This window comes from Monoraphidium neglectum (assembly GCF_000611645.1).
Source record: "Monoraphidium neglectum strain SAG 48.87 unplaced genomic scaffold scaffold00751, whole genome shotgun sequence".
Taxonomy (NCBI): Eukaryota; Viridiplantae; Chlorophyta; class Chlorophyceae; order Sphaeropleales; family Selenastraceae; genus Monoraphidium; species Monoraphidium neglectum.
In genome coordinates, this window is record NW_014012877.1 from 1,372 (window position 1) to 21,566 (window position 20,195).

Consider the following 20,195-nt stretch of genomic DNA (forward strand, 5'->3'; position numbering starts at 1 on the left):
TGAAACAACAGGTCGAGGCCTTGACCCTGGAGGCGACGTCCCCCCACCTGACACAGCAGTGCAGCAGCGCCAAGTCCGCCACGTCATCGGGGCCCAGCCTGCTGGGCAGCGTGTCAAACCTGCCCATCCCGCGTGTGGAGTCGCAGCGGCCCTGGTTCTGGTGGGTGCGCACGGCTGTGGGGGATGCTTCCCTGCTGCGCTTTTGCCGGGTCTGCGGCAAGCAACGCGACAGTCCGACCACACTTTGCTCAAATGACGCACGCACACACGCACCGATGCGGTGTCGCACCAAGGCGCCAAGGCACCAATACTATCACCGGCTGCGCAGGCAGGCCATCCTGGACCGCCGGCGGCATCAGTCCCAGGCAGCAGCCGCGGCCACGGCTGCGGCCTCAGCACCGGACTTGGGAATCCGCATCGGAGGCGGCGGCGCCGGGCGCAGCGCGTTCTCCTACGCAACGACGCCGCCGCAGCGGGGCCCGTCTCAGTTGGACGTAGGCGGGGGAGGTGATGCGCCGCCGCACGCGCCGCACAGCAGGGCGCGGCTGGATTCCGCTGCGGTGGCGCTGACAGAGGTGAGGGTGGACGCGGGCGGCCTGGACGACGTCGCAGAGGGTGATGTAGAGCTGACATCACCACCCGCAGAGGCTCAGCCACTTTGCGACCAGCAGCAACAGCACCGGCAGCAGCAGCGGGAGCAGCACGAGCAGCAGCACCAACGGGAGCAGCAGCGGCAGCGGGACGCGGCAGCTAGAGCGGCGGCGGCGTCGCCCGCGCCAGAGTCTGTCGCGGACGGCGCGGGGGCGCGCGGGGGCGAGCAAGGTGCAGAGGCGTCCCGCGCGGCCAACGCGGTGGCGGCCAAGACGTTCAGTGCTCTGGTGCGCAAATACGCTGCCCTGTCAGAGGAGGAGGAGGCGGCGCAGCTCAAGCTGGCGGGGAAGTTTGGCAAGGGTGAGACGCTGCTGCACCAGCTGTGCTCCAGGTGCAGGGTTGCGCGTGAGGAGTGGACTCAGTGTGGTCATTGCACAGGTCATGCCTTGGACACATCAAACCTGCAAATGGCGCATGCGCAGACGCATGCGCACCTCAACCCCTCCTTCATGACCCTGACCGCCACCCCTGCTCCTTCCCTGCCGTGCCAGGTCTGTTTGAGAACTGCCGCCGCGACCCGCGCGCCCCCGGTGTGACCCTGGAGGACTTCCTGCCCTTCTTCCCGGACGACACGGCGGCGGCCCAGGCCTTTGACTTCTTCGACAAGGACGGAGACGGTGGGGGGGGGGGCGCGGCTTTGTATATGTGTATGTATGTGTGTGTGTGTGTGTGTGTGTGTGTGTGTGTGTGTGTGTGTGTGTCTGTAAGTGCGGGTGCGCGTGTGAGCATGTGCGTGTGTGTGTGGCTGTGTGTGGAGGGGGACGAGTGCCCAAGTGTTGTGGGTGACAGGGATTGTCTTGCCATCGCCAGGCGCACAGCTATGGTGCCGAGTCCTCACTGTCTGCACCCTTGGCACGTCGACCCAAGGATTCTGTTGACCAGCGTTGCATCAACAGCCTTGTGCGTTGTTGCCCTCCTCCCTTGACAGCCACCCCACCTAACCCATGTCCCACAACCCCCCCGGCCCCCCCAGGCTTCATCTCCAAGGCGGAGATGAAGGAGGCCGTCACAGCCATCGTGGCGGAGCGCAGGGGTGAGGGGAGGGGGACGAGGATGCAGTGAAGAAAGTGAGGGGCGTGTCCATACTCGCACAGTGCAGGGCAGCACCCGTGTGCGAGAGGCAGGGGTAGTGGGCAGTATCGGTGCGCCCACACTTTCCCGCCCATCCACACTGACTGTTCTTGCCCCCCTCTACCTCCGCTCCCTCATACACAAGACATGGCGACCTCCCTGCGCGACACCGACTCAATAGTGGCGTCCCTGGAGGCGTTCCTGGCTGGCCTGGTGCACCTCACCTTTATCGCGTTCTACCTCCTGGTGTGGGACATCAACGTGAGGATCAACGGGAGGGGGGGCCTTGGGGTGGCTCGGGGTGGATGTGGACTGCTTTTGAGGAGGGGGGCGTGGTGTTTGGTAAAGGCAGATTGTGTTCCTCGCTGCTCCTCATACCGCTGCAGCACCTCCAATCCCCACTCTCACACAAACGTCCCCATCAACCCGCCTCCAACACCCTCCCCCCCAACCGACAACCCCAGGTGATGTCGGGCTTCTCCACCTTCTCAGCGACAGTGCTGGCCCTCACCTGTGAGGGAGCGGCTTGAAGGCGGGGGATGGGGTATCACGTAGAGTCGTGACGTCCTGCGGCGCCCGAGCGCGAGCCGACCCCGCTTCACTGCCAGGGGGAGTGGCAGAGCGGGGCGACAGGGTAAAGGGTTCACCCAGCCTATGGTTGCGCTCCACAAACCCGCTTGCCCCCCCCCCCCCCACCGCTCACCCCTGGCCGTCAGTTGTATTTGGGGAGAGCGTGAAGAATGTGTTCCAGAGCGCAGTCTGGTGAGCGCGGGGTTGAGGGGTGGTGGGGGTGGGGGACCTGACACCAGTCATGGCCTGCCTGACTGGCGCACGCACTCTTCGAGCCTGCCTGCCTGCCTCCCGGGCAGCTGAGGGGCAAGGTCCTGCTTTGAGGTGTACGCCAGGCGCAGCGCAGCTCCTCAGGCTCAGGGTTGACAGAAGCCTTGCACCAAGCATGCTCTTCCCCTCCACCCCTGACTTGAACGACCGTTCCTGGTGCCACCGCTGCTCGCACCCTGCAACTTTGCTTCTTTCCGCTCCCCCCTTGGCAACATCCCCCAGGCTGTTTGGCAACCACGCCCTGGACGTGGGTGACACCATCATGATGCCTCCAGACGACACCTGGCACCGCGTCAAGAAGGTGGGGGGCCGGGGGCGGGGCAAATGCATGGGCGCCTTGTGGGATGCCGTTGTGTTTAGGCTTGTGTGTATGTGTGTGTGTGAGTGTGTGTGTGTGTGTGTTGGGAGGGGTGGGCCGCTTTGGTGGGGGGGCGTTGAATTGGAGGGTGTGAGTCACGTTGCTGTGGCATGACACAAGGGAGCGGGCACCCAGTTGCCAGACGCTAGGCACCCTGCAGGCTGTCAAAGCGCGAGCGGTGTGCGGCTAGCTGAGCCTGAAACGACGTGCTGGCAACCAATTGCGACCTTCTTGGTGGCTGGGAGCCGGGTACGTGCGCACATTGATCGCTGCATCGCGCCCCTTGAGCTCCCCATTGTTGGGCGGCTGACCCCCTTCCCCTTGCACCCCACGGCCTCAGTTTGGCCTGGTGGACACTGTGCTGGTGAGGGAGAACGGCGACCTGGTGCACGTGCCCAACAACAAGCTCTGGTGGGCCGGGGGAGGGGGGGGGCGTGGGGGAGCGGGGGGGAGCGGCCGGCAGGGGTGGTGGTATGCTACACGCAACCACCCCTGCAGGCAGGTTTTGGGTTCCGGCATGCCGCCTCAGCTTCCCGCTGTCCACGCGTGTAGACCAGGTCTTTGACCCCTGGTCACCCCCCAGTCTCCCTGCAGCCTCTGCACGCACCTCTCACAGCAGTACGCAACACACGGCGCCCGCGCAGGACTGCGCCCATCGTCAACCTCACACGCAGTGGCAGGCGCACTGACATCACGCGCATCCTCATTGACACAGGTGAAGCGCCAGCAAGCACACAAGGGCTTACGCTGCGGCAGTCGCGCATCGCAGCGCAGGGGTTCCCACCACCCCAGTCACGGCGCGAGCTGTGCTGCCCGTTGCAGCGACCAGGCCACCGCAAGCGCACCCCGCACACCCTTGCCGCCACGACCCCCGACCCCCGACCGCTGCCCCCAGATGCCCCGTCCAAGGCGCGTGACGTGCTGCGCGACGCCCTGGTGGCGCACTGCGCCGGCCCTGGCAAGGGCGACTTTGTTGGGGAGCCGCGGGTGCGGTTCAGCGGGCTCACCCCTGAGGGCAAGTCGCGGCTGTCTATCAGCTGGACCTACACGTTTGGGGGTGAGCGGCCTTGGGCACGCACGCGTGTGCACATGTGTGTGTGAGCGCGTGCGTGTGTGTGTGTGTGTGAGAGTGTGGAGGGGGGACATGGTTGGCTTTGGGGAGGAGAGGCAAGCGGGAGATGGGCGGAAGCAGTGGAGGGGAGTTTGGGGGCCGGGGACAGTGCGCAGGATTGGGCATGATGTATTTGTCGTCCACCTCAATGGACGCTTCACTGCAAGGACAGGAAAGCACCCTGTCATGCTGCCGCACTTCCAGCCCAGGGCCGCGGCCAACGCCTGACGTAACCTTCCCCCCTTTCCCCTGTTCCTCCTGCAGCCACGGATGCGCGCTATGCTGTGGTGCGGGACAGCATCCTAGCGGTGATGAAGGACGCACTTGGCGGCTTTGGGGCGATGCACACGCTTCCGGTGCGCAGCATGCCGCAGCACCACAAGAGTGACTGAGGGGTGCCCGCCTCACTTGGCCTGGAGGAGCTGAGGGCCGCGGGCACGAGACCCCCGGAGGGGCCGCCTTTGTTTGAAGGGGCCGCATAACCCAGGGCTGCGCCGTTCCTCCCGTGGTCAGCAATCAGGGCTGCAGCAACAAGCACTGCCCCACACAACTTGGGCCCGGCGATGCTGCTCTAATCAGCACTTTAGCCGTGTGAAGAGCTGCCCCAGTGATTCAGGTTTATGAGCGTTTTTATCAGGCCATGTGACGCCCGTTGTTATCAGCCCTGTGTCGATGGCTGCTTGGCGCTGGCTGTTGGCAGACACTTTTTGGGCGCATAGATGCGAGCGTTTATGTGATGGGCTTCCTTGCCCGCATGTTGAGACCATGTGCACAGCCTGCAGTAGAATCAGAAGTTACTGTGTGGATCAATTACTTGGCTGGGAGCTCTAAACATGCATGAGTGGCACACCCGCAGGACCCTGTTACACAACTGCCTCGTGAATCTCACACCAACCCTCAGCTGCGTGTGAGGGCTGGCGGATGAGGTGTTGAGGCCGCCTGCAGCAAGAGGGTCGCCCCTCACCCGGCCTGCCGGGCCTCTGTGACCCTCCCGCCCCGTCCTCCCGCGCTCTACTCCTCGTCGTCGCTCATCATCATCTCGCCGCCGTCCAGCATGTCCAGCAGGGCGCTGTCATCCTCCACCACTGCAGGGGGGGTTGGGGGGAGGGGTTGGAGGTGGTCGTGGGTTGAGGGTGGCACTTCTTTGTGTGGTAGGGGGGATTGAGCGTGATTCATCCTGGGTGCAGGCTGCCAAGTGCCGCGCTGGCGTGCAGCGCAGGGAGCCGAAGCAACGCCACAATAGAAGTTGGGCGTGGTGGCCTGGCAGGTCAAGGAGCACTGGCCAGCGTTGCTGCCGTTGCACTGAACTGTCACGTGCTCCAGCAGCCTAGGCCCGCTCGACTGCCGTGCAGCCCCCTAACCCCAGACGCACCATCCTCCTTGCCAAAGCCCTTGGCGGTGAACATCATGTCCACCTGCGGTGGGTGTCGGGTTACGTTTGAGCCCACGAATTGAAGGGTTGCAAGTATGCGAGGGTTGCAGCGTCATGAGGCGCCCCTCTGTCGTAGGGCGCCCTCACACACGCTGCTCGCAGTGCCCTGGGGACTAGCTTCCTGCCGCAAGACACGCCCAATTGCTCGCTGCGGCCCCGCTGCTATGTGGCCCCAGTAGCTGGTCCCACCCTCGCACGCCCTTACCTTGCCGCCGGGCACGATGAGGCCCTTGTATGTGGGCTTGTTGACGATGAGCACATTGAGGAGGTACTCGCCTGCAAAGGGGGGAAGCGCGCGCCCGCACGGTGATTGTGTGTGTGCGCCAGCGGCAGCATCAGCCTGGCTCTACCATCCACCCTGCAGCAGGTCCTGCAGCAGACACTTGGCTCAGGGAACATACAAGCAGGCCAGCTGGCGTAGCCAGCAAGGGCTGGGGCCACCATGCCAACCCCAGCGTTTGCTCCCTTCACCTGCCTGCCTCCGTGCCCCCCCCCTCATCCCGCTCACACTCGTCGCCGATCTGCTTCTCCTCGCCCTCCGCCCCCATGAGGAACTTGACAAAGCACCGGGTGGTGGCCTCGTCCGCCACCGCAAATTCAAAGGTCTCCTCCCATGTGGGGTCCAGGCCTGCAGGGATTGGTTGCAGCGAACAGCGGGGGCGGCGGGTGGTTCACTGAAGGTCATAAAGGCGCAAAAGGGATGAGAGGCAATGAGCTCCAAGCAAGGAGTGACCGGGTATGGTCCACTAAACCGAGTCTCTCAGGCCAGTCCAGTCCCCATTGGGCTGCTGGCACCCACTCGGCAATGCTGTGCTCCTCCACTGCGCTCACAGCGGCATCGTGCCCACAGGATCACTTCCTCTGCAAAATCTCCTCAACCAATCACAGACACCAGGCCCTCCAGAGAACCCACACCCAGCACCTCATGAGCGCCGCTTCTTACCCAGGCCGATGGTGGTGCGCTGCTCCTCGTCACCAACCCGCACGACCACCTGGGATCGCTGCTTGGTCACACCGTAAGCCTGCACGTGCAGCGTAAGGCGTAATGGGAGCGTCACAGCTGCGCGTGACAGAGCTGAGTGTTGCGCATTTCGGGACTGTTTGGCATCGGGCTAGCGCGCTGCTGCAGCCGCCATTTGCGGCAGACCGCGCGTGGTCGCTGGCTGCCAGCCCCTAATCACGGATGACGATAAAAATGCTTAATCCCGAATGACACCCTGGAGCAGAGGCCTCGTGGAATCGGGGGCAAAAAACGGCACCTTGAGATCCAGCTTCTTGACATTGCAGCTCGCGACGTTGACGATCAAGGTTTTCGACATTTTGCGTCGATAATCCCTTCTTCCTCGCGGAGATGCGGATGCAGGCGTCCACGGAGAGTAAATGGCGGTCAGATCACGGGCTACAGTCTCGCAATCTGATTAGAAGACTTGATACTTTTTAGAGATGGACGAGTGTGGTATTATTGCGGATCGTAGGGACCGGGATTGGTTACTCGGGTGACCCTCGCCGTGTTCGAGCAGCTCGGCATCCGCTAAGCACTGCGCCGTACCTCCTTGAAGCAGCGGGTACACAAAGAAACGAGATATCATTTTCAAATGGAGAAGCCTACCAGAGGCCTTCTTCACTGTCTATGGGCTGAGGGACCGGTCAAACAACATCGTCACATTTTGCATCAATTTCTCGGCCTGTTGCGCCCACATTCCCACCCCGCATGCACCGGTAATGCATACACACCATGATGCACGAGCAGCGTTACTGAAGCACCACCCGTTTGGCACGTTATGAGGTTGTTTGTGTCAGCTTTTCGGCTTCAAGCGAGCATCTTTGCCGGCCCGTGCATGCTGTGCAGAGCTCATCGGCACAACGTTAAGACTGGTGGTCTGCTTGCCTGCACCAAGAGGTTTGATTTTGTTACACACAGTTGAATTAGCAAAATAAGAGGACCACCCCAGGCCTTAGAAGCCGACACTCGCCCAGCCCTGCAGTGCGGTTCAATGGGTGATAGATCCAAGGGCAGGATGCATGTGTCAGGTGCGCATTTGTACGTGGGGGCCCAGTGGGTGTGCACAAGCACGCACGTGTGCATGCACACCATGACTATTATTGTGCGTGCTTATTGCAGATTTAGCTGTGTGTTTTGCAAACGTGTATGCAGATGATTGAACAGCATGACAGGCGCAAGGCGCCTAATGACCACACAACCAAACACTCGATAATCATTTGCTCACACACTACACTGTAGGCAAGCCAGCATGAATGCACATGCACGCACACACAATAGCACCCACGCACGCACACACACGCATGCACACACGCACGCACGCGCACGAGCGCGCACGCACGCGCACACACACACACACACACACACACACACACACACACACACACACACACACACACACACACACACACACACACACACACACACACGTGGCGCATGCAGCCCCATCCCCTCACCATGAACGCCAGGCCGTTGCCAGTCACCGCCATGCTGCTGCCAGGCGCCCCATACCGCGCCAGCAGCTCCCCGTGCTCCAGCCAGATGCACCCCACAAATACGCCGCCGCGGGACCCCGCGAGCTCCTGCAGCGGGCGCCCGCTGCCCACGGCGGCGTCCGCCACCTGTTCGAGCAGCAGGCGCTGCTGGGGGTCCATCATGGCCGCCTCCGCGGCGGACAGCCCGAAGGCCGCCGCGTCGAAGCAGTGGACGTCGGGCAGGAAGGCGCCCCAGCGCGTCGAGACGCGTGGCGATGACGTCATGCTGACGTCAGGGGCGGCCGGGTGGTAGACGGCGTCCACGTCCCAGCGGGGGTAGGGGGCGGCCGAGTGGAGCTCCGAGCCGTCGCGCATGGCCGCGTAAAGGCCGCCCGCCCCCGCGGCGCCAGGGAAGCGGACCGACAGCGCGGTCAGCAGCAGGGGGCCGCGACGCGGCGCAGCGGCGGCCATCGACGCAGTGGGACCAGCGGCCGGCTGCAGGGGCGGCGGATCGCGGGCATCGGTTGGAGCTGCGGAGGCGCTGTCGCTTGGGATGCCTCCGGGGTACTTGGTGGTGGCGATGAAGCCTGCAACAATGGTTGGCAGCGCGCAAACAAGCCGCAGCGGAAGCGTCGGTGCATCGCCGGGCCATGATTCATGCCCACAAAACAGGGTAACCTGCATCTAATTCATGCATCCTCCGCGGCGGACCGCAAACTCATCCGCGCAAGAGAAGCCCCAGCCACGGCCGCACCCATGCTCAATTAAGCCCTCTGGCCCCCTGGACCTTCCACGTACCCGCAACCGCCGCCGGCGTCGGGTGGTCAAACGTGAGCGTGGGCGGCAGGTCGACCTCAAACATGTCGGACAGCGCGTTGCGCAGCTCCACCGCGCCCAGCGAGTCCAGCCCCGACTCCATCAGCGGCGCGTCAGGCCCCAGCTCCCGCCCCACCACCGACGCGACGGCCGCGGCAACGCGCGCTGCGATCGAGCCGAGGGCCGGGGCTGTGGCCGCCGAGGGGCCTGCGGCGGCGGCGGCGGCAGGGGCTGCGGCAAACGCCTCAAAGAGGGCAGGCGGATGCGGCAGGCGGGCCAGAAAGCGGCGCCACTTGATTGGTGTCGCTGCCACGACGGGCTTGGTGCTGGCGGCGGAGGCGGTCAGGGCGCCCTCGAGCGCGGCCAGGCCCGCCTTCGGGCTGACCAGCGCCATGCCCATACGCTCCACGCGCGCAGCCGTCTGGGGGTCGTTGGCCGCCATGCCCGCGCCCGCCCACGCGCCCCATTGCACGCTGAGCGCCGTGACGCCGCCGGCCTGCAGCGCCGCCGCCGCCGCGTCGAGTGCTGCGTTGGCTGCGGAGTAGTTGGCCTGGCCGGGGCTGCCCAGCAGGGACGCCACTGAGCTGAAGAGCACGGTGGTGGCGACAGGGTGGCGGCGCAGCAGGCGCTGCAGCAGCTCCAAGGCCTGGACCTTGGGGCCAAACACCTGTTGCGCAATTGGAGGGGTAAAGGGAAAGACAACTCAGCAGAAGGGAGGTCAGCGAATTGTTTAGTGCAGGGTACTCGTGGATCCACAGCAAGTGGCCTGTAGGCTTCCAGCTGACTGACTTGTTGTCACAGCAAGCACTGTTTACAGAGAGATCACATATCTTCTGATGCAGCATCCCCTCACCTTGCGCACGCCGCTGGCGGTCTGGTTGGCGAACGTAGCATCCGCCAGCACACCGCCGCCGTGCAGCACTCCCAGCACCTCACGGCCGCCCAGGCTCGCCTCCAAGGCAGCCGCGTCCGCCGCAGCACCGCCGTCGCACGCCACTACAGACACGGCGGCGCCCTGGGCGGCGCTGGCACGGCTTGATCCCAGCAGCTGCTCTGCCAGCGGCCCTGACAGCCGCCCGCTGCGGCTTGCGGCAGGGATCCAGCCCACCCCACTCTCCGCCAGCCAGCGCACCATCAGGCTGCCCAGAGTGCCTGTGCCGCCCAGCACGATCACTGCGCCATTACAGCCCCGCTCGCCCCTGCTGAACGGTGGGGAGCCCCTGCCTCTGCCGCCACCAAAGCCGGAAGTGGCAGGCACGGCGCCAGAGGCGCGCACCACCACCTTGCCTACGTGGCGCGCCTGGCTCAGCTGGCGCAGGGCCGCTGCCGCGTTGCGCAGATCGTGCACTGCGCTGGGCAGAGGACGCACGACGCCCGCAGCCAGGCGCGCCGACAGCCGCGCCATGGCTGCGTGCAGGCCTGCCTCAGGCATGAAGTCAACCGCCAGCAGGCTGTATGCCACGTCGGGACGCTGAGCGGCCACCGCAGTGCCGCTCCACACGTCGCGCTTGCCGATCTCCACCAGCCGCCCGCCGCGCCGCAGCAGCGCCAGCGCGCCGCCCACCATGCCCGGTGACGTCAGGGAGTTGAGCACCACGTCCGCGCCGCCAAACAGAGCGCACTCCTCAAAGCAGCCCAGGCCGCGGGAGCTGGACACGGCGTCCACGCCCAGCGAGCGCAGCAGTGCGCGCTTGGCGGGGCTGCCGGCCGTGGCCAGCGGCCGCGCTCCCAGCGCCTGCACCAGCTGGATTCCCGCCAGGCCGACGCCGCCCGCTGCAGCCGGCAGCAGCACTCGCTCGCTAGGCCGCAGGGCAGCCACTTGGTTGAGCGCTGCGTCGACGGTGATGAATACGGTGGGCATGGTGGCGGCCGCCTCAAAGCCGACGTTCTGCGGCACCGGCACCAGCGTGAGCGCAGAAGCGTGCACGTGAGAGCCCAGGGATCCGGTTGCGAGGCCGAAGACTGCGTCCCCGGGGCGCGCGCCGGCGGCGGCGTTGGAGGCGAGCACGACGCCGGCGCAGTCGCCTCCAGGGTTGCCTGGGTCGCCAGGGTACATGCCCAGGACCTGGGGTTGGGGATGGGTTGAGGGATCAAGGGGGTTTCAAAGGTACATGGACGTGGTGTTCATGTATCAGCAACTGGAATTGCTGCTAACTGCACAGCAAGTACAATATTCCAATCACCAGCAAAGCAATGCCTTCTTGCAGCCTGCAGCTCGAATGGTTCAGTCGGCGCCAACACGCACAAACACCCCTTCTCACGTTGAGCACGTCCCGGAAGTTGATGCCTACGGCCTTCACTGCCAGCAGCACCTCCCCAGGGCGCAGTGCTGACTCAGCGTTCACCGCCACAGGCACCAGGTTGCCCAGGGCGCCGCGCGGCCGCGGCACCAGCTGGTGCGGAGGGGGCGCCGCCCCCGCCTCGGCGCGCAGCATGCGCGGCGCGTACGCCGTATCGCCTGCGTCGGCGGCGCCATAGCCGTCAAACTGCCGCAGTTGCTGGGGCCCGGCTAGGAGACGGAACCCCGAAGCAGGGCTGTGGAGGGCCAGGCCAAGAGGGTCAGCGTGGTTGGCAGTGACGGCCAAGCCCGCTGCCTCTTGTGCGGCCGTCCGCAGCATGCCCCAAACCGCCTGCTCTCGCAGCCCAATCACGGCCGCGTGCGCGGGCCCTGGCGGCGCGCCGGCGGGGCCAACTGCGCGCGTGCGCAGCTGCACGCCGGCTGGCGGCGTGTTGCTACTGGCGGCGCCAGCCGCCACAAGCCCTTGCAGCAGCTGGAGGGCATCTGCGGCCGAGGCGGCGGCGCCACGCGCGCCCGCCGCCGCAGGGACCACTGCCGTCTTGGCCGCCGTCGCCAGCGCGGCAGCAGCATCCACATCATCATGCCTTGCAGGGGCATCGGCCACCCAACTGATCTGGTACAAGATCTCTTCATTTTCCGCAAGGTCCTCAGCCGAGGCGGCGGCGCGGGGCCCCTTGGGGGCGGCCGTGCCGGCTGCGGCGCCGCCGAGCAGCGCCTGCGCTGAGACCGCCCTAGACTCCAGCCCTTCGACGCTGCACAGCAGGCGGCCGCCCAGGGACAGCCGCAGGTCTCTCACCAACGCCGCCGCACCGCCGCTGGCAGCGCGCATGCTCCGCGCCACGCCGGCAGGCGCGCTCGCAACCGCAGTCGCGCCGTCCGCATCCCACGCCCGCGGCGGGCGGGCGCTGCCGGCGGGCGCGAGGGCGAAGAGCTCGAGACTGGCAGGTACAAAGGTCCGCGAGCTGCCGGCTGCCGCCTCCGCCTCTGACGCGGCGCCGCGCACTGCGGCGCCGAGCTGCAGCGCGCTGTCGAGCGCCGCCGGGTGCACGTGCCATGCGCCATGGTCCGCCACCGCCGGCCGCCCGAGCCGCGCCGCGGCGGCGCCGGCGCCGGCTTTGGCGGCGCGCAGCAGCCGGAACGCGGGGCCGTAGCGCAGGCCAACCGCTGCCAGGTCAGCGTACAGGCGCCGCGTGTCCAGCGGCTCCAGGCCGCGCGCCGCCGCGCGGTCAAACTCGCTGTCCACGGCGTTTGACCACGCCTCCCCGTCGCCATCGTCGCTGCCGCGTGCCGACAGGCGAACGAAGCTGCCCCGTGCGTGCTCCGCAACGCCACCGCCTGCCGCAGCAGCGCCGCGGCTGCAGACGCTCACGGCTCCTGTCGCTGGGTGGACATGCACCCGCAGCTCCGCGCCCCCCAGCTCCCCCCCCGCCGGCAGCACCAGCGGCGCTGAGATCACAACCTTGGACAGGCCTACGAGGTTGCCACCGTCGTCGGCCCCTGAGCTAAGCAGGCAGCAGCCCGCCGCGAGCGCCGCCTCCAGCAGCGCGGCGCCCGGCGCCACCGCCCTGGACCCCACGACGTGATCTGACAAAAATGAGAGCAGCGGGTGCGCCAGGCGCGCCACGAAGCTGCAGCGGCCGGCGGCTGCGGCGTCCTGAGGGGACGCCGATTGCAGCAGCGCATGCGCGGGCGGCAGCACATACGCGTACCGTCTGCGCCACGGCTGCGCAAGCTGCGCCGCCGCTCCGGCGCCGGCCGCGGCGGCCGCGGCCGCGGGCCGATCGACACGCAGCAATATGTGAGCGTTGCTGCCCTGGAAAGCAAAGCTGCTGACTCCACCGATGACGCTCCCCTCGCCGCCGTGGCCCGGCGCCCCGCGCGCCTGCCGGGGCATGCTGAGCGCGGCAAAGGCCCCGGGCGCCAGGGAGGACGCCAGGTGCGGGTTCAACGCCCGCAGGTGCAGCACCGGCTGCGCCGCACGCCCAGCTAACCCGCGCAGCAGGTGCAGGACGCCCGTCAGGCCGGCCGCCGGCTCGGTGTGGCCGACGCCGCTCTTGTCCGACGCCAGCGTGAGCGGCGGCGGGGCGTCGGCTGCGTCGGCACCGCCGGCAGGTGTGCGGGCGCCGCGGCCGTTGGACAGGGCTGTGGCGGCTGCCCCGACCTCAATGGGGTCACCCAGGCTGGTGCCTGTGCCATGGAGCTGCAGCAGGTCGACCTGCAGAAGGGGGACAAGGGAGGGGTATTTTAACAATGGTAACGGGTTGGATTGCAGGGCATACGCATGTATGAGAGCCCTGACAAATAGACCTGGGTGAAGAAAAAAAACCACTGAGAGCCTACTTGTGGATGGCTGCAGTCGAATAGGATCAATGAAGCTGGAGATACGTGAGACGACTCATCAGAATGGCGGAGGATTGAGTGCTGGAGCGCATGACACACCAAAACCTACCTCTGTTGGCATCAGCCCTGCCGCCGCCAGGGCCTGCCGGATCACCTCCTGCTGCGCCGGCCCGTTGGGCGCCGTGAGGCCGCTGCTGCGGCCGTCCTGGTTGACGGCGCTGCCAGCCAGCACGGCGAGGGCCCAGCTTGGTGCCGCGCCGCCCGGCACGGCGGCATCCGTGCCACCTGGCAGGTGGTGCAGCAGCAGGGCCGCCAGGCTCTCGCCGCGCACGTAGCCGTCTGCCGCTGCGTCGAGTGTCTTGCAGCGGCCATCAGGCGCCAGCATGCCTGGGCGGTGCATTTGGATATTTAATGTATGTATGGGTGGTCCATTCAGAGCTCATGAGTGCTGTGCCATCCGCACGGCACAGCTAAGTGCGCATGCTGTCACAGTGTGTTTCGCATGGATGCCAACGCCAATGAACGCACATGCATCATAGCTTATGCGCTCAGACCCTGCAAAAGCAGCCCTAGCACATGACCCCATCAAATAGTAACGATCCCACCATACCCCTCACACTCACCCGCCCGAGTGAACATTGCAGACAGGCTGGGGGTGAGTATGAGTTTCACGCCCGCCACCAGCGCCGACACGCAGCCGCCCTCGCCCATGCTGAGGGCAGCAAAGTGGGTGGCCACCAGGCTGCTGCTGCAAGCGGTGTCGACAGCCGCGCAGGGGCCGCGCATGCCAAAGGTGTAGGACAGGCGGCCGGCAGCCACGCTGATGGCGGAACCTGGAGGCGCGAGAGAACAAGGGTTCAGGGTACTGTTGATGTCGCAGCCACCAGCCGCCGAGGTGCTGCCTTATTGGTGTGTTCACGGGGCATTGTGGCAGTCATACCATCAACCTGGCCTGCTGGCTGCAAAGGGACCTGCGGTCAAACCCTGGTCAAACTCTGGTCAAACCCGGTCAAAACACCCTCGCTGAGCAAGCGTTGACCATCGTCCCCGCGCACCTGTCGCTGAGTAGACCCCGATTGGTGTTGCGGCCTTTTTCAAGTCTGAGTAATCAGGGGTACTGATGCCTGGGGGCGGGGACACATGCATTTGGGGTAGGATGCAGGGGGGTAAGATATTGCATCCAATGGTCAACGGCCACTACACAGCTAGGTGCTAGGTACATTGATTGCACAGGGAGACAAATAGCCGCCCCACTGCCCAAATGCCCAGTGGCCAAGGACTGGCATGCGTGCAGAGAATTCGTAGTTGAATACGCGCTGACTCACCCACAAACACGCCGACATGCGCAAGCCAGCCGCCGCCGGCTGCGCCGCCCACAGCATCCTTGGCCGCCTCCGGCGCCGCGGCCAGCAGCTGCGCCCCAGCTTCCAGCAGCAGGCGCTGCTGGGGGTCCACCATCACAGCCTCTTTGTCAGACAGCCCAAACGGCGCGCAATCAAAGTCCTGGGGTTCAGCGGGTGTAAGGGCACGGCGGTGGGTGCAGACGGGTGAGAAATTCACGACAGGGGTCACCGCTGTGTCGTTCGGACAGCTTTGGAAGGTGAGGTGCTCATGAAATCCCTCTGGCGCCCCAGCCCCGCGGCCGGGCTGCAGCGCAAGCGTCGGGATCCTCGAGAGGGCAACCCAACCGGCAGGTGCGCGCAGCACTTGCGACCACACCTGTGCGCCGTCGATGAAAGCGCCGAAGCGCGCCGGCCGCTCCTGCGTCAGGGACATCTCCACGTCCCACCGCTCCAGCGGCGTTGCCGCAGTGGCATCCCCCAGCGCGCCCGGCTGCCGCCCGCCAGCACCGGCGCCGCCGCAGCCATCGCCGCAGCCCGCCGCGCCACGCGGCGCACGGGCCGCGGCTGCAGAAACAGCAATCATGCCGCGGCCTTGGAGAGCGGCCGCGCGCGGCTGCAGACCCGCGCCAGTAGCTGCCGGCGAGGAAGCTGCCGCCTCGCTGGCCGCCTGCCCTGCTTCCGCAGCCACCATGCCGTCCAGAGCCTCCACCAGCGCGGCCTGGCTGGGGTAGTCAAACACCAGCGTGGCCGGCAGCCGCAGCCCCAGCCGCGCCTCGAGGGAGCTGCGCAGCTCGACGGCGCCGAGCGAGTCGAGGCCGGCCGCCATCAGCGGCGCGTCGGGCGCCACGGCGGCGCCGAGCACGTCGGAGACGACCCCCTCGACCTGCTTCCTCACGAGCTCACGCCGCTGGCCCGCCGCCATCGAAGCCAAGCGCCCGGCTGCGCCGGCGCTGGCTGCGCCGGCCGTGGCGGCGGCTGCCGAGGCGGGGGCGTCGGGGCCAGGGGCGCTGGGGGCGTGCTCCAGGAGCAGCTGGGGCGTGTGGGCGCGGCCGGCCAGCAGGCGGCGCCAGTTGAAGGGGGACGCGGCCAGGACGGGCGGCGCCCTGAAGCCGAGCCTTCAGGAGTCAGGGGCAGTGTGTGTGTGTGTGGGGGGGGGTTGAGGGGTGGAAGGGGTGGGCGGGCGTACAATGCTGCCAGCCGCTGCTGACATGGCAGTCACCCTGTGCCTGCTGCCATTCCCCTCTCGCCCCCAACGACACACGCAGGCCGCCACCTCAGCACCCCAGCTGCAGGCGGCTTTCCAGAAGACAAACCAGCTGCTGAAGTGACGCCGCGGTCACAGTTCGAGCCCAAATGATGTTTTCCCGCCTCGGCACTTCAACACCACAGCGGATCCCTCCACCTCTGCCTCACCTGGCGCCCAGCTGTGCAGACATGGCACCCTCCAGCACGGCCAGTCCCTCCTTGGCGCTGAGCGCCCCAATGCCCATCGCCTCCACCTTTGCCGCCGTCGCCGCCGCCATCCCCGCGCCCGCCCAGGCGCCGAACTGGACGCTCCTGACCGGCAGCCCCGCGCCGCCCATCGCCGCCGCCGCCGCGTCGAGTGCGGCGTTGGCCGCGGCGTAGTTGGCCTGGCCGGCGCTGCCCAGCAGGGATGCAACCGAGCTGAACAGCACGACCTGCGTGACAGGCGCGGCGGCCAGCAGCGAGCGGCGCAGGGGGCCGAGCGCGCCGGCCTTGGGCGCCGCGGCGCGGCGCACGCCAGGGAGTGTCTGATTGGCTAGCGAAGCGTCTGCCAGCACGCCGCCCGCGTGCATTACCCCCGCCAACGGCGGCGCGCCGCGCGCTGCGAGCGTGGCGGGCAGGGCCGCCACGTCTGCTGCGGACGCGGCGTCGCAGGCAGTGATGGTGACGGCTGCTGCAAACAGGGGACTGCTGGGATCCAATAGTGGCAGCGGGGCGCCACCGTCGCCTCCTGCTGCTAGGCAGCCGGCGCGGCTGGTGAGCAAGAGGTGGCGCGCCGCGCCGGCCCCCGCCAGCCACGCGGCCACGAGGCCGCCCAAGGCACCGGTGCCGCCGGTGACCAGCACGCTTCCCGCGCCGCCGGCCGCGAGGGCGTCGGCGGCGCCGGTGGTGGCTGGGACGCCGGGGCCGGCGGTGCGGGTGCTGACGACCACCTTGCCAACGTGGCGGGCCTGCAAGTTTTTGTGCCATGGCGGGAGCCATTGAGGGCGCGCGTATGAAAGGGGGAGTCACAATGGAGGGTTAGCCGCCGTACTGTCTGTGCAAGAGGCCAGCTATCGAATTTTGAGCTGGCAAGCAATCCAGTTTCTAACAAGGATTGCAGCAGCATGCCCGACTCGCAATCCCAGCACACCTGGAGCGCTGACCGCCCGGTCAAACTTCTGCAGACATCCGTGGCCGTCTTGCCGGCTTTGGAGCGTTCCTTAACTACGTTCAACAATGAAAATCCCCACACTTACATAAGACCACACCCATATTGCAACACAAAACCCACCTGGCTCATCTGCCGCAACGCGGCTTGTGCGGCTGCCATGCCATGCACCACGCCCCGCAGCGGCGCCATGCGGCCGGCCGCCAGGTCAGCGGACAGCTGGCGCAGCAGCTTCTGAAGCACGGTTTCGGGCAGGAAGTCCACCGCCAGCAGGCTGTACGCCACGTCGGGACGCTGAGCGGCCACCGCTGCACCAGTCCACACGTCGCGCTTGCCGATCTCCACCAGCCGCCCGCCAATCCGCAGCAGCGCCAGCGCGCCGCCCACCATGCCGGGTGACGTCAGCGAGTTGAGCACCACGTCCGCGCCGCCGGCTGCCACTGCCAGGTCACACGTAAAGCCCGTGTCACGGCTGCCGACGACAGCGCGCGCGCCGAGCGACCGCGCGAGCGCCCGCTTGGCGGGGCCGCCTGCGGTCCCCAGGGCGCGCGCCCCTGCGGCGACGGCCGCCTGCAGCGCGGCGAGCCCCACGCCGCCAGCCACCCCATGGACCAGCAGCGACTCGCCGGCCCGCAGGCCTGCCAGCTGGCGGAGCGCGGCGTTCACGGTTGTCAGCACCGTGGGCGCCGCGGCCGCCGCCTCAAATCCGAGGTTTGGCGGCATCGGCGCCATCGCCAGCGGCGAGCACAGCGCGTGGGATGCGAGGGCGCCTGTGGTGAGGCCGAAGACGGCGGCGCCGGCATCAGGGCCGGAGGCAACGACACCAGCAAAGTCGGAGCCTGGGAGGCCTGGGTCGCCGGGGTACATGCCCAAGACCTGGGTTCGGGGTTTTGTGCAGGTGGTGAAGGGGGTTGCAGGCGTGGTGATCAGAGCGTCTGTGTGATTGGGATTTGGCCGCTGTGAGGATATGGGGACTCATACATGCTGTTGGCAACCTGGGCTGCTGATGCTGCATCAGGTCAAATCAAACCAACATGGTGGCAGCTTGTAGGCAGGCACGTCCTTGCCTGCCTTGACCCCTCCTGCCTCTTCCCGCCACTCACGTTGAGCACGTCCCGGAAGTTGATGCCAACAGCCTTCACCGCCACAACCGCCTGCCCAGGCCGCGGCACCACATCGGCGGCCACGGGCACCAGCGACTCGAGCGCGCCCCTCGGCCGCGGCTGCAGCTGGTACGGCCCCCGCGCGCGCGCCGCGGCTGACGGCAGCAGCCGGGGCACGAGCCCGACCGCTCCGCTGCGGCGGGCGCCGAAAGCGTCCCGGTGGAGGGACGCCTTAAGCGGCGCGGCCGCCGCCGTTGCAGACAGCGCGGCCGGGTGCGGCAGCCAGTGCTCAGGGGCTGCTGCCAGAGGATCTGACTCCGCAACTTCCATGTGTGAATCTGGGATCTCCAAGGCCAGGGTCCTGAGGATTGCACCAGCTCCCGCCGCGGCCGCCGTCGGCCGCCCGTTGAGGCGCAGCGCGGCGGCGCGCGGGGGCGCGCCGCCTGCCCCGGGCAACAAGGCGCCCTTTGCCGCCACAAGCGCGGCTGCTATGGCCTTGGGTGCTGGCACGCCGCCTGGCAGCCACACGCGCGTTGCTGCGGCCGCGGCGTCCTTGTCGCACTCCTCTTCCGCCACGGGGGCCTCCGCCAGCCACTCGACCTCATAGATCAGATCGGACTGCTCAGAGGCAGCAATCTCGGACGCCACCGCGGCCGTCCCAGCCGCCCTCACCGCGGGCGCCCGCAGGCTCATGGGCTTGGCGCGGAGCCCCTGGATCCAGCAGATTGCGCCGTCCCCCCTGCCAGAAAGCAGCCGGAAGTCGCTGACCGCCTCGCCCGCGCCGGCGCCCCCGTGCGCGCGCGGTGCGGCCAGCGCCGCCGACGGGCGCTCTGCGCCGCTGCCGGCGCTGGGGCCGTCAGGGCCACTCAAGACTGCCGCATCGACGGCCGCGGGGACGTAGCTGGCGCTGCTGCCCAGGCGGTCCAATATGAACACCTGACCCAGCTGAAGGAAGCTGTCCAGCTCTCCCAGGTCGGCCCCAGCGTCCTCGCTCTTGCTTGCTGCCCCCTGCACCCACCCAAGTGCAGGCCCGGCTGCGGCCGGCGGCGGCGCCAGAGGCGGGCGCGCACTGGCCAGCAGCCGAGCGGCCCGCGCGGCGAGGGCGCCCGCGCGGTCAAGCGGGCGGGCTGGAGGCGCCGCCACGAGACGCACGCTGCCGACGACGTGGGTGGTCGGCCTGCTGCTAGCGGCGGATGCGTCATCAGAAGGCGCAGATCTGATCAGCAAGCCGCCATCCGCGGGGCTGAGCTCGCAGATGAGCTGCGGAGTGTGCGAGGCGGCGCCGCGGTGCGGCAGCAGCAGAGGCGCCTGGATTGTCAGGCCGGACAGCGCGGTCTCAAAGCTGCCGCTGCCCCCGCCGCCGAGTGCGAGATGCGCCGCTGTGGCTGCCATCTCCTGCAATGCGTTGTTGGGGTTGGAGGGAGGGCGTGCGGCTTGAAGATACTGAATAACAGCTTTGCAAAAGGAGATATTTGCAGATTCCGGAAGTCCCACAGGGGAGTTGCAGACACAAGCAGTTGCAAGGATAGACAGCGCCGCCGACTGCCCCCTGCGCAGACGAGCCCGCATTGAAGCACTGGGCCCACGCGATTATAACCGACGTGGGTGCCTTAGCAGCGTGCGCAGCAAATAAATGCATGAAGTGGCTTGAAAGCCTGGAAGCCTCACCAGGTATCCTGCCCCTGGGAAGACAGCACTGCCAGCCACGACATGGTCCCACACATAGGACAGCTGTTGGGCTGCCAGGTCAGCAGCAAAGACGACGGCAGGCTCGGACCCCCCAAGGGCGGCCAGGGCTGCCGCGCGGCGTGCCAGCAGGTGGGCCGGCGGCGCCGCCCAGTGGCGGGCGCGGCGCCAAGGCATGGCCGGCGCGCCGCCGCAGGCGGAGGCGGCGCCGGCGGCCAGCGGGGTGGAGGTGATGACGTGGGCATTGGTGCCCTGAGAAGGATGGAGCCGGTGGG

General features: G+C 67.3%; 2 protein-coding genes across 2 annotated transcripts in view; one reads left to right on the forward strand and one right to left on the reverse strand.

Annotated features, from left to right (window-relative positions):
- MNEG_5136 (hypothetical protein) overlaps positions 1-4,423 on the forward strand; it is a gene marked incomplete at both ends in the record, with an annotated part of 5,435 nt that extends 1,012 nt beyond the window's left edge. The window contains 12 exons of the mRNA XM_014046387.1: positions 12-160; positions 539-951; positions 1,143-1,268; positions 1,625-1,684; positions 1,868-1,983; positions 2,187-2,235; positions 2,439-2,484; positions 2,785-2,863; positions 3,261-3,331; positions 3,565-3,635; positions 3,816-3,977; positions 4,296-4,423. Coding sequence (XP_013901841.1) covers positions 12-160; positions 539-951; positions 1,143-1,268; positions 1,625-1,684; positions 1,868-1,983; positions 2,187-2,235; positions 2,439-2,484; positions 2,785-2,863; positions 3,261-3,331; positions 3,565-3,635; positions 3,816-3,977; positions 4,296-4,423 — 1,470 coding nt within the window. The remainder of the gene's footprint in view (positions 1-11; positions 161-538; positions 952-1,142; positions 1,269-1,624; positions 1,685-1,867; positions 1,984-2,186; positions 2,236-2,438; positions 2,485-2,784; positions 2,864-3,260; positions 3,332-3,564; positions 3,636-3,815; positions 3,978-4,295) is intronic.
- A 619-nt stretch (positions 4,424-5,042) lies between these two features.
- On the reverse strand, positions 5,043-19,626 carry MNEG_5137 (type I polyketide synthase; the record flags this gene model as incomplete). Its single annotated transcript, XM_014046388.1, has 17 exons — positions 5,043-5,116; positions 5,404-5,446; positions 5,669-5,739; positions 5,972-6,091; positions 6,407-6,485; positions 7,921-8,525; positions 8,737-9,421; positions 9,608-10,819; positions 11,016-13,268; positions 13,503-13,780; positions 14,017-14,226; positions 14,449-14,517; positions 14,719-14,896; positions 15,113-15,851; positions 16,150-16,931; positions 17,255-18,007; positions 18,235-19,626. 17 exons carry the CDS (start codon positions 19,624-19,626, stop codon positions 5,043-5,045), a joined length of 9,543 nt encoding a protein of 3,180 aa, XP_013901842.1.
- Positions 19,627-20,195: the final 569 nt, after the last annotated feature.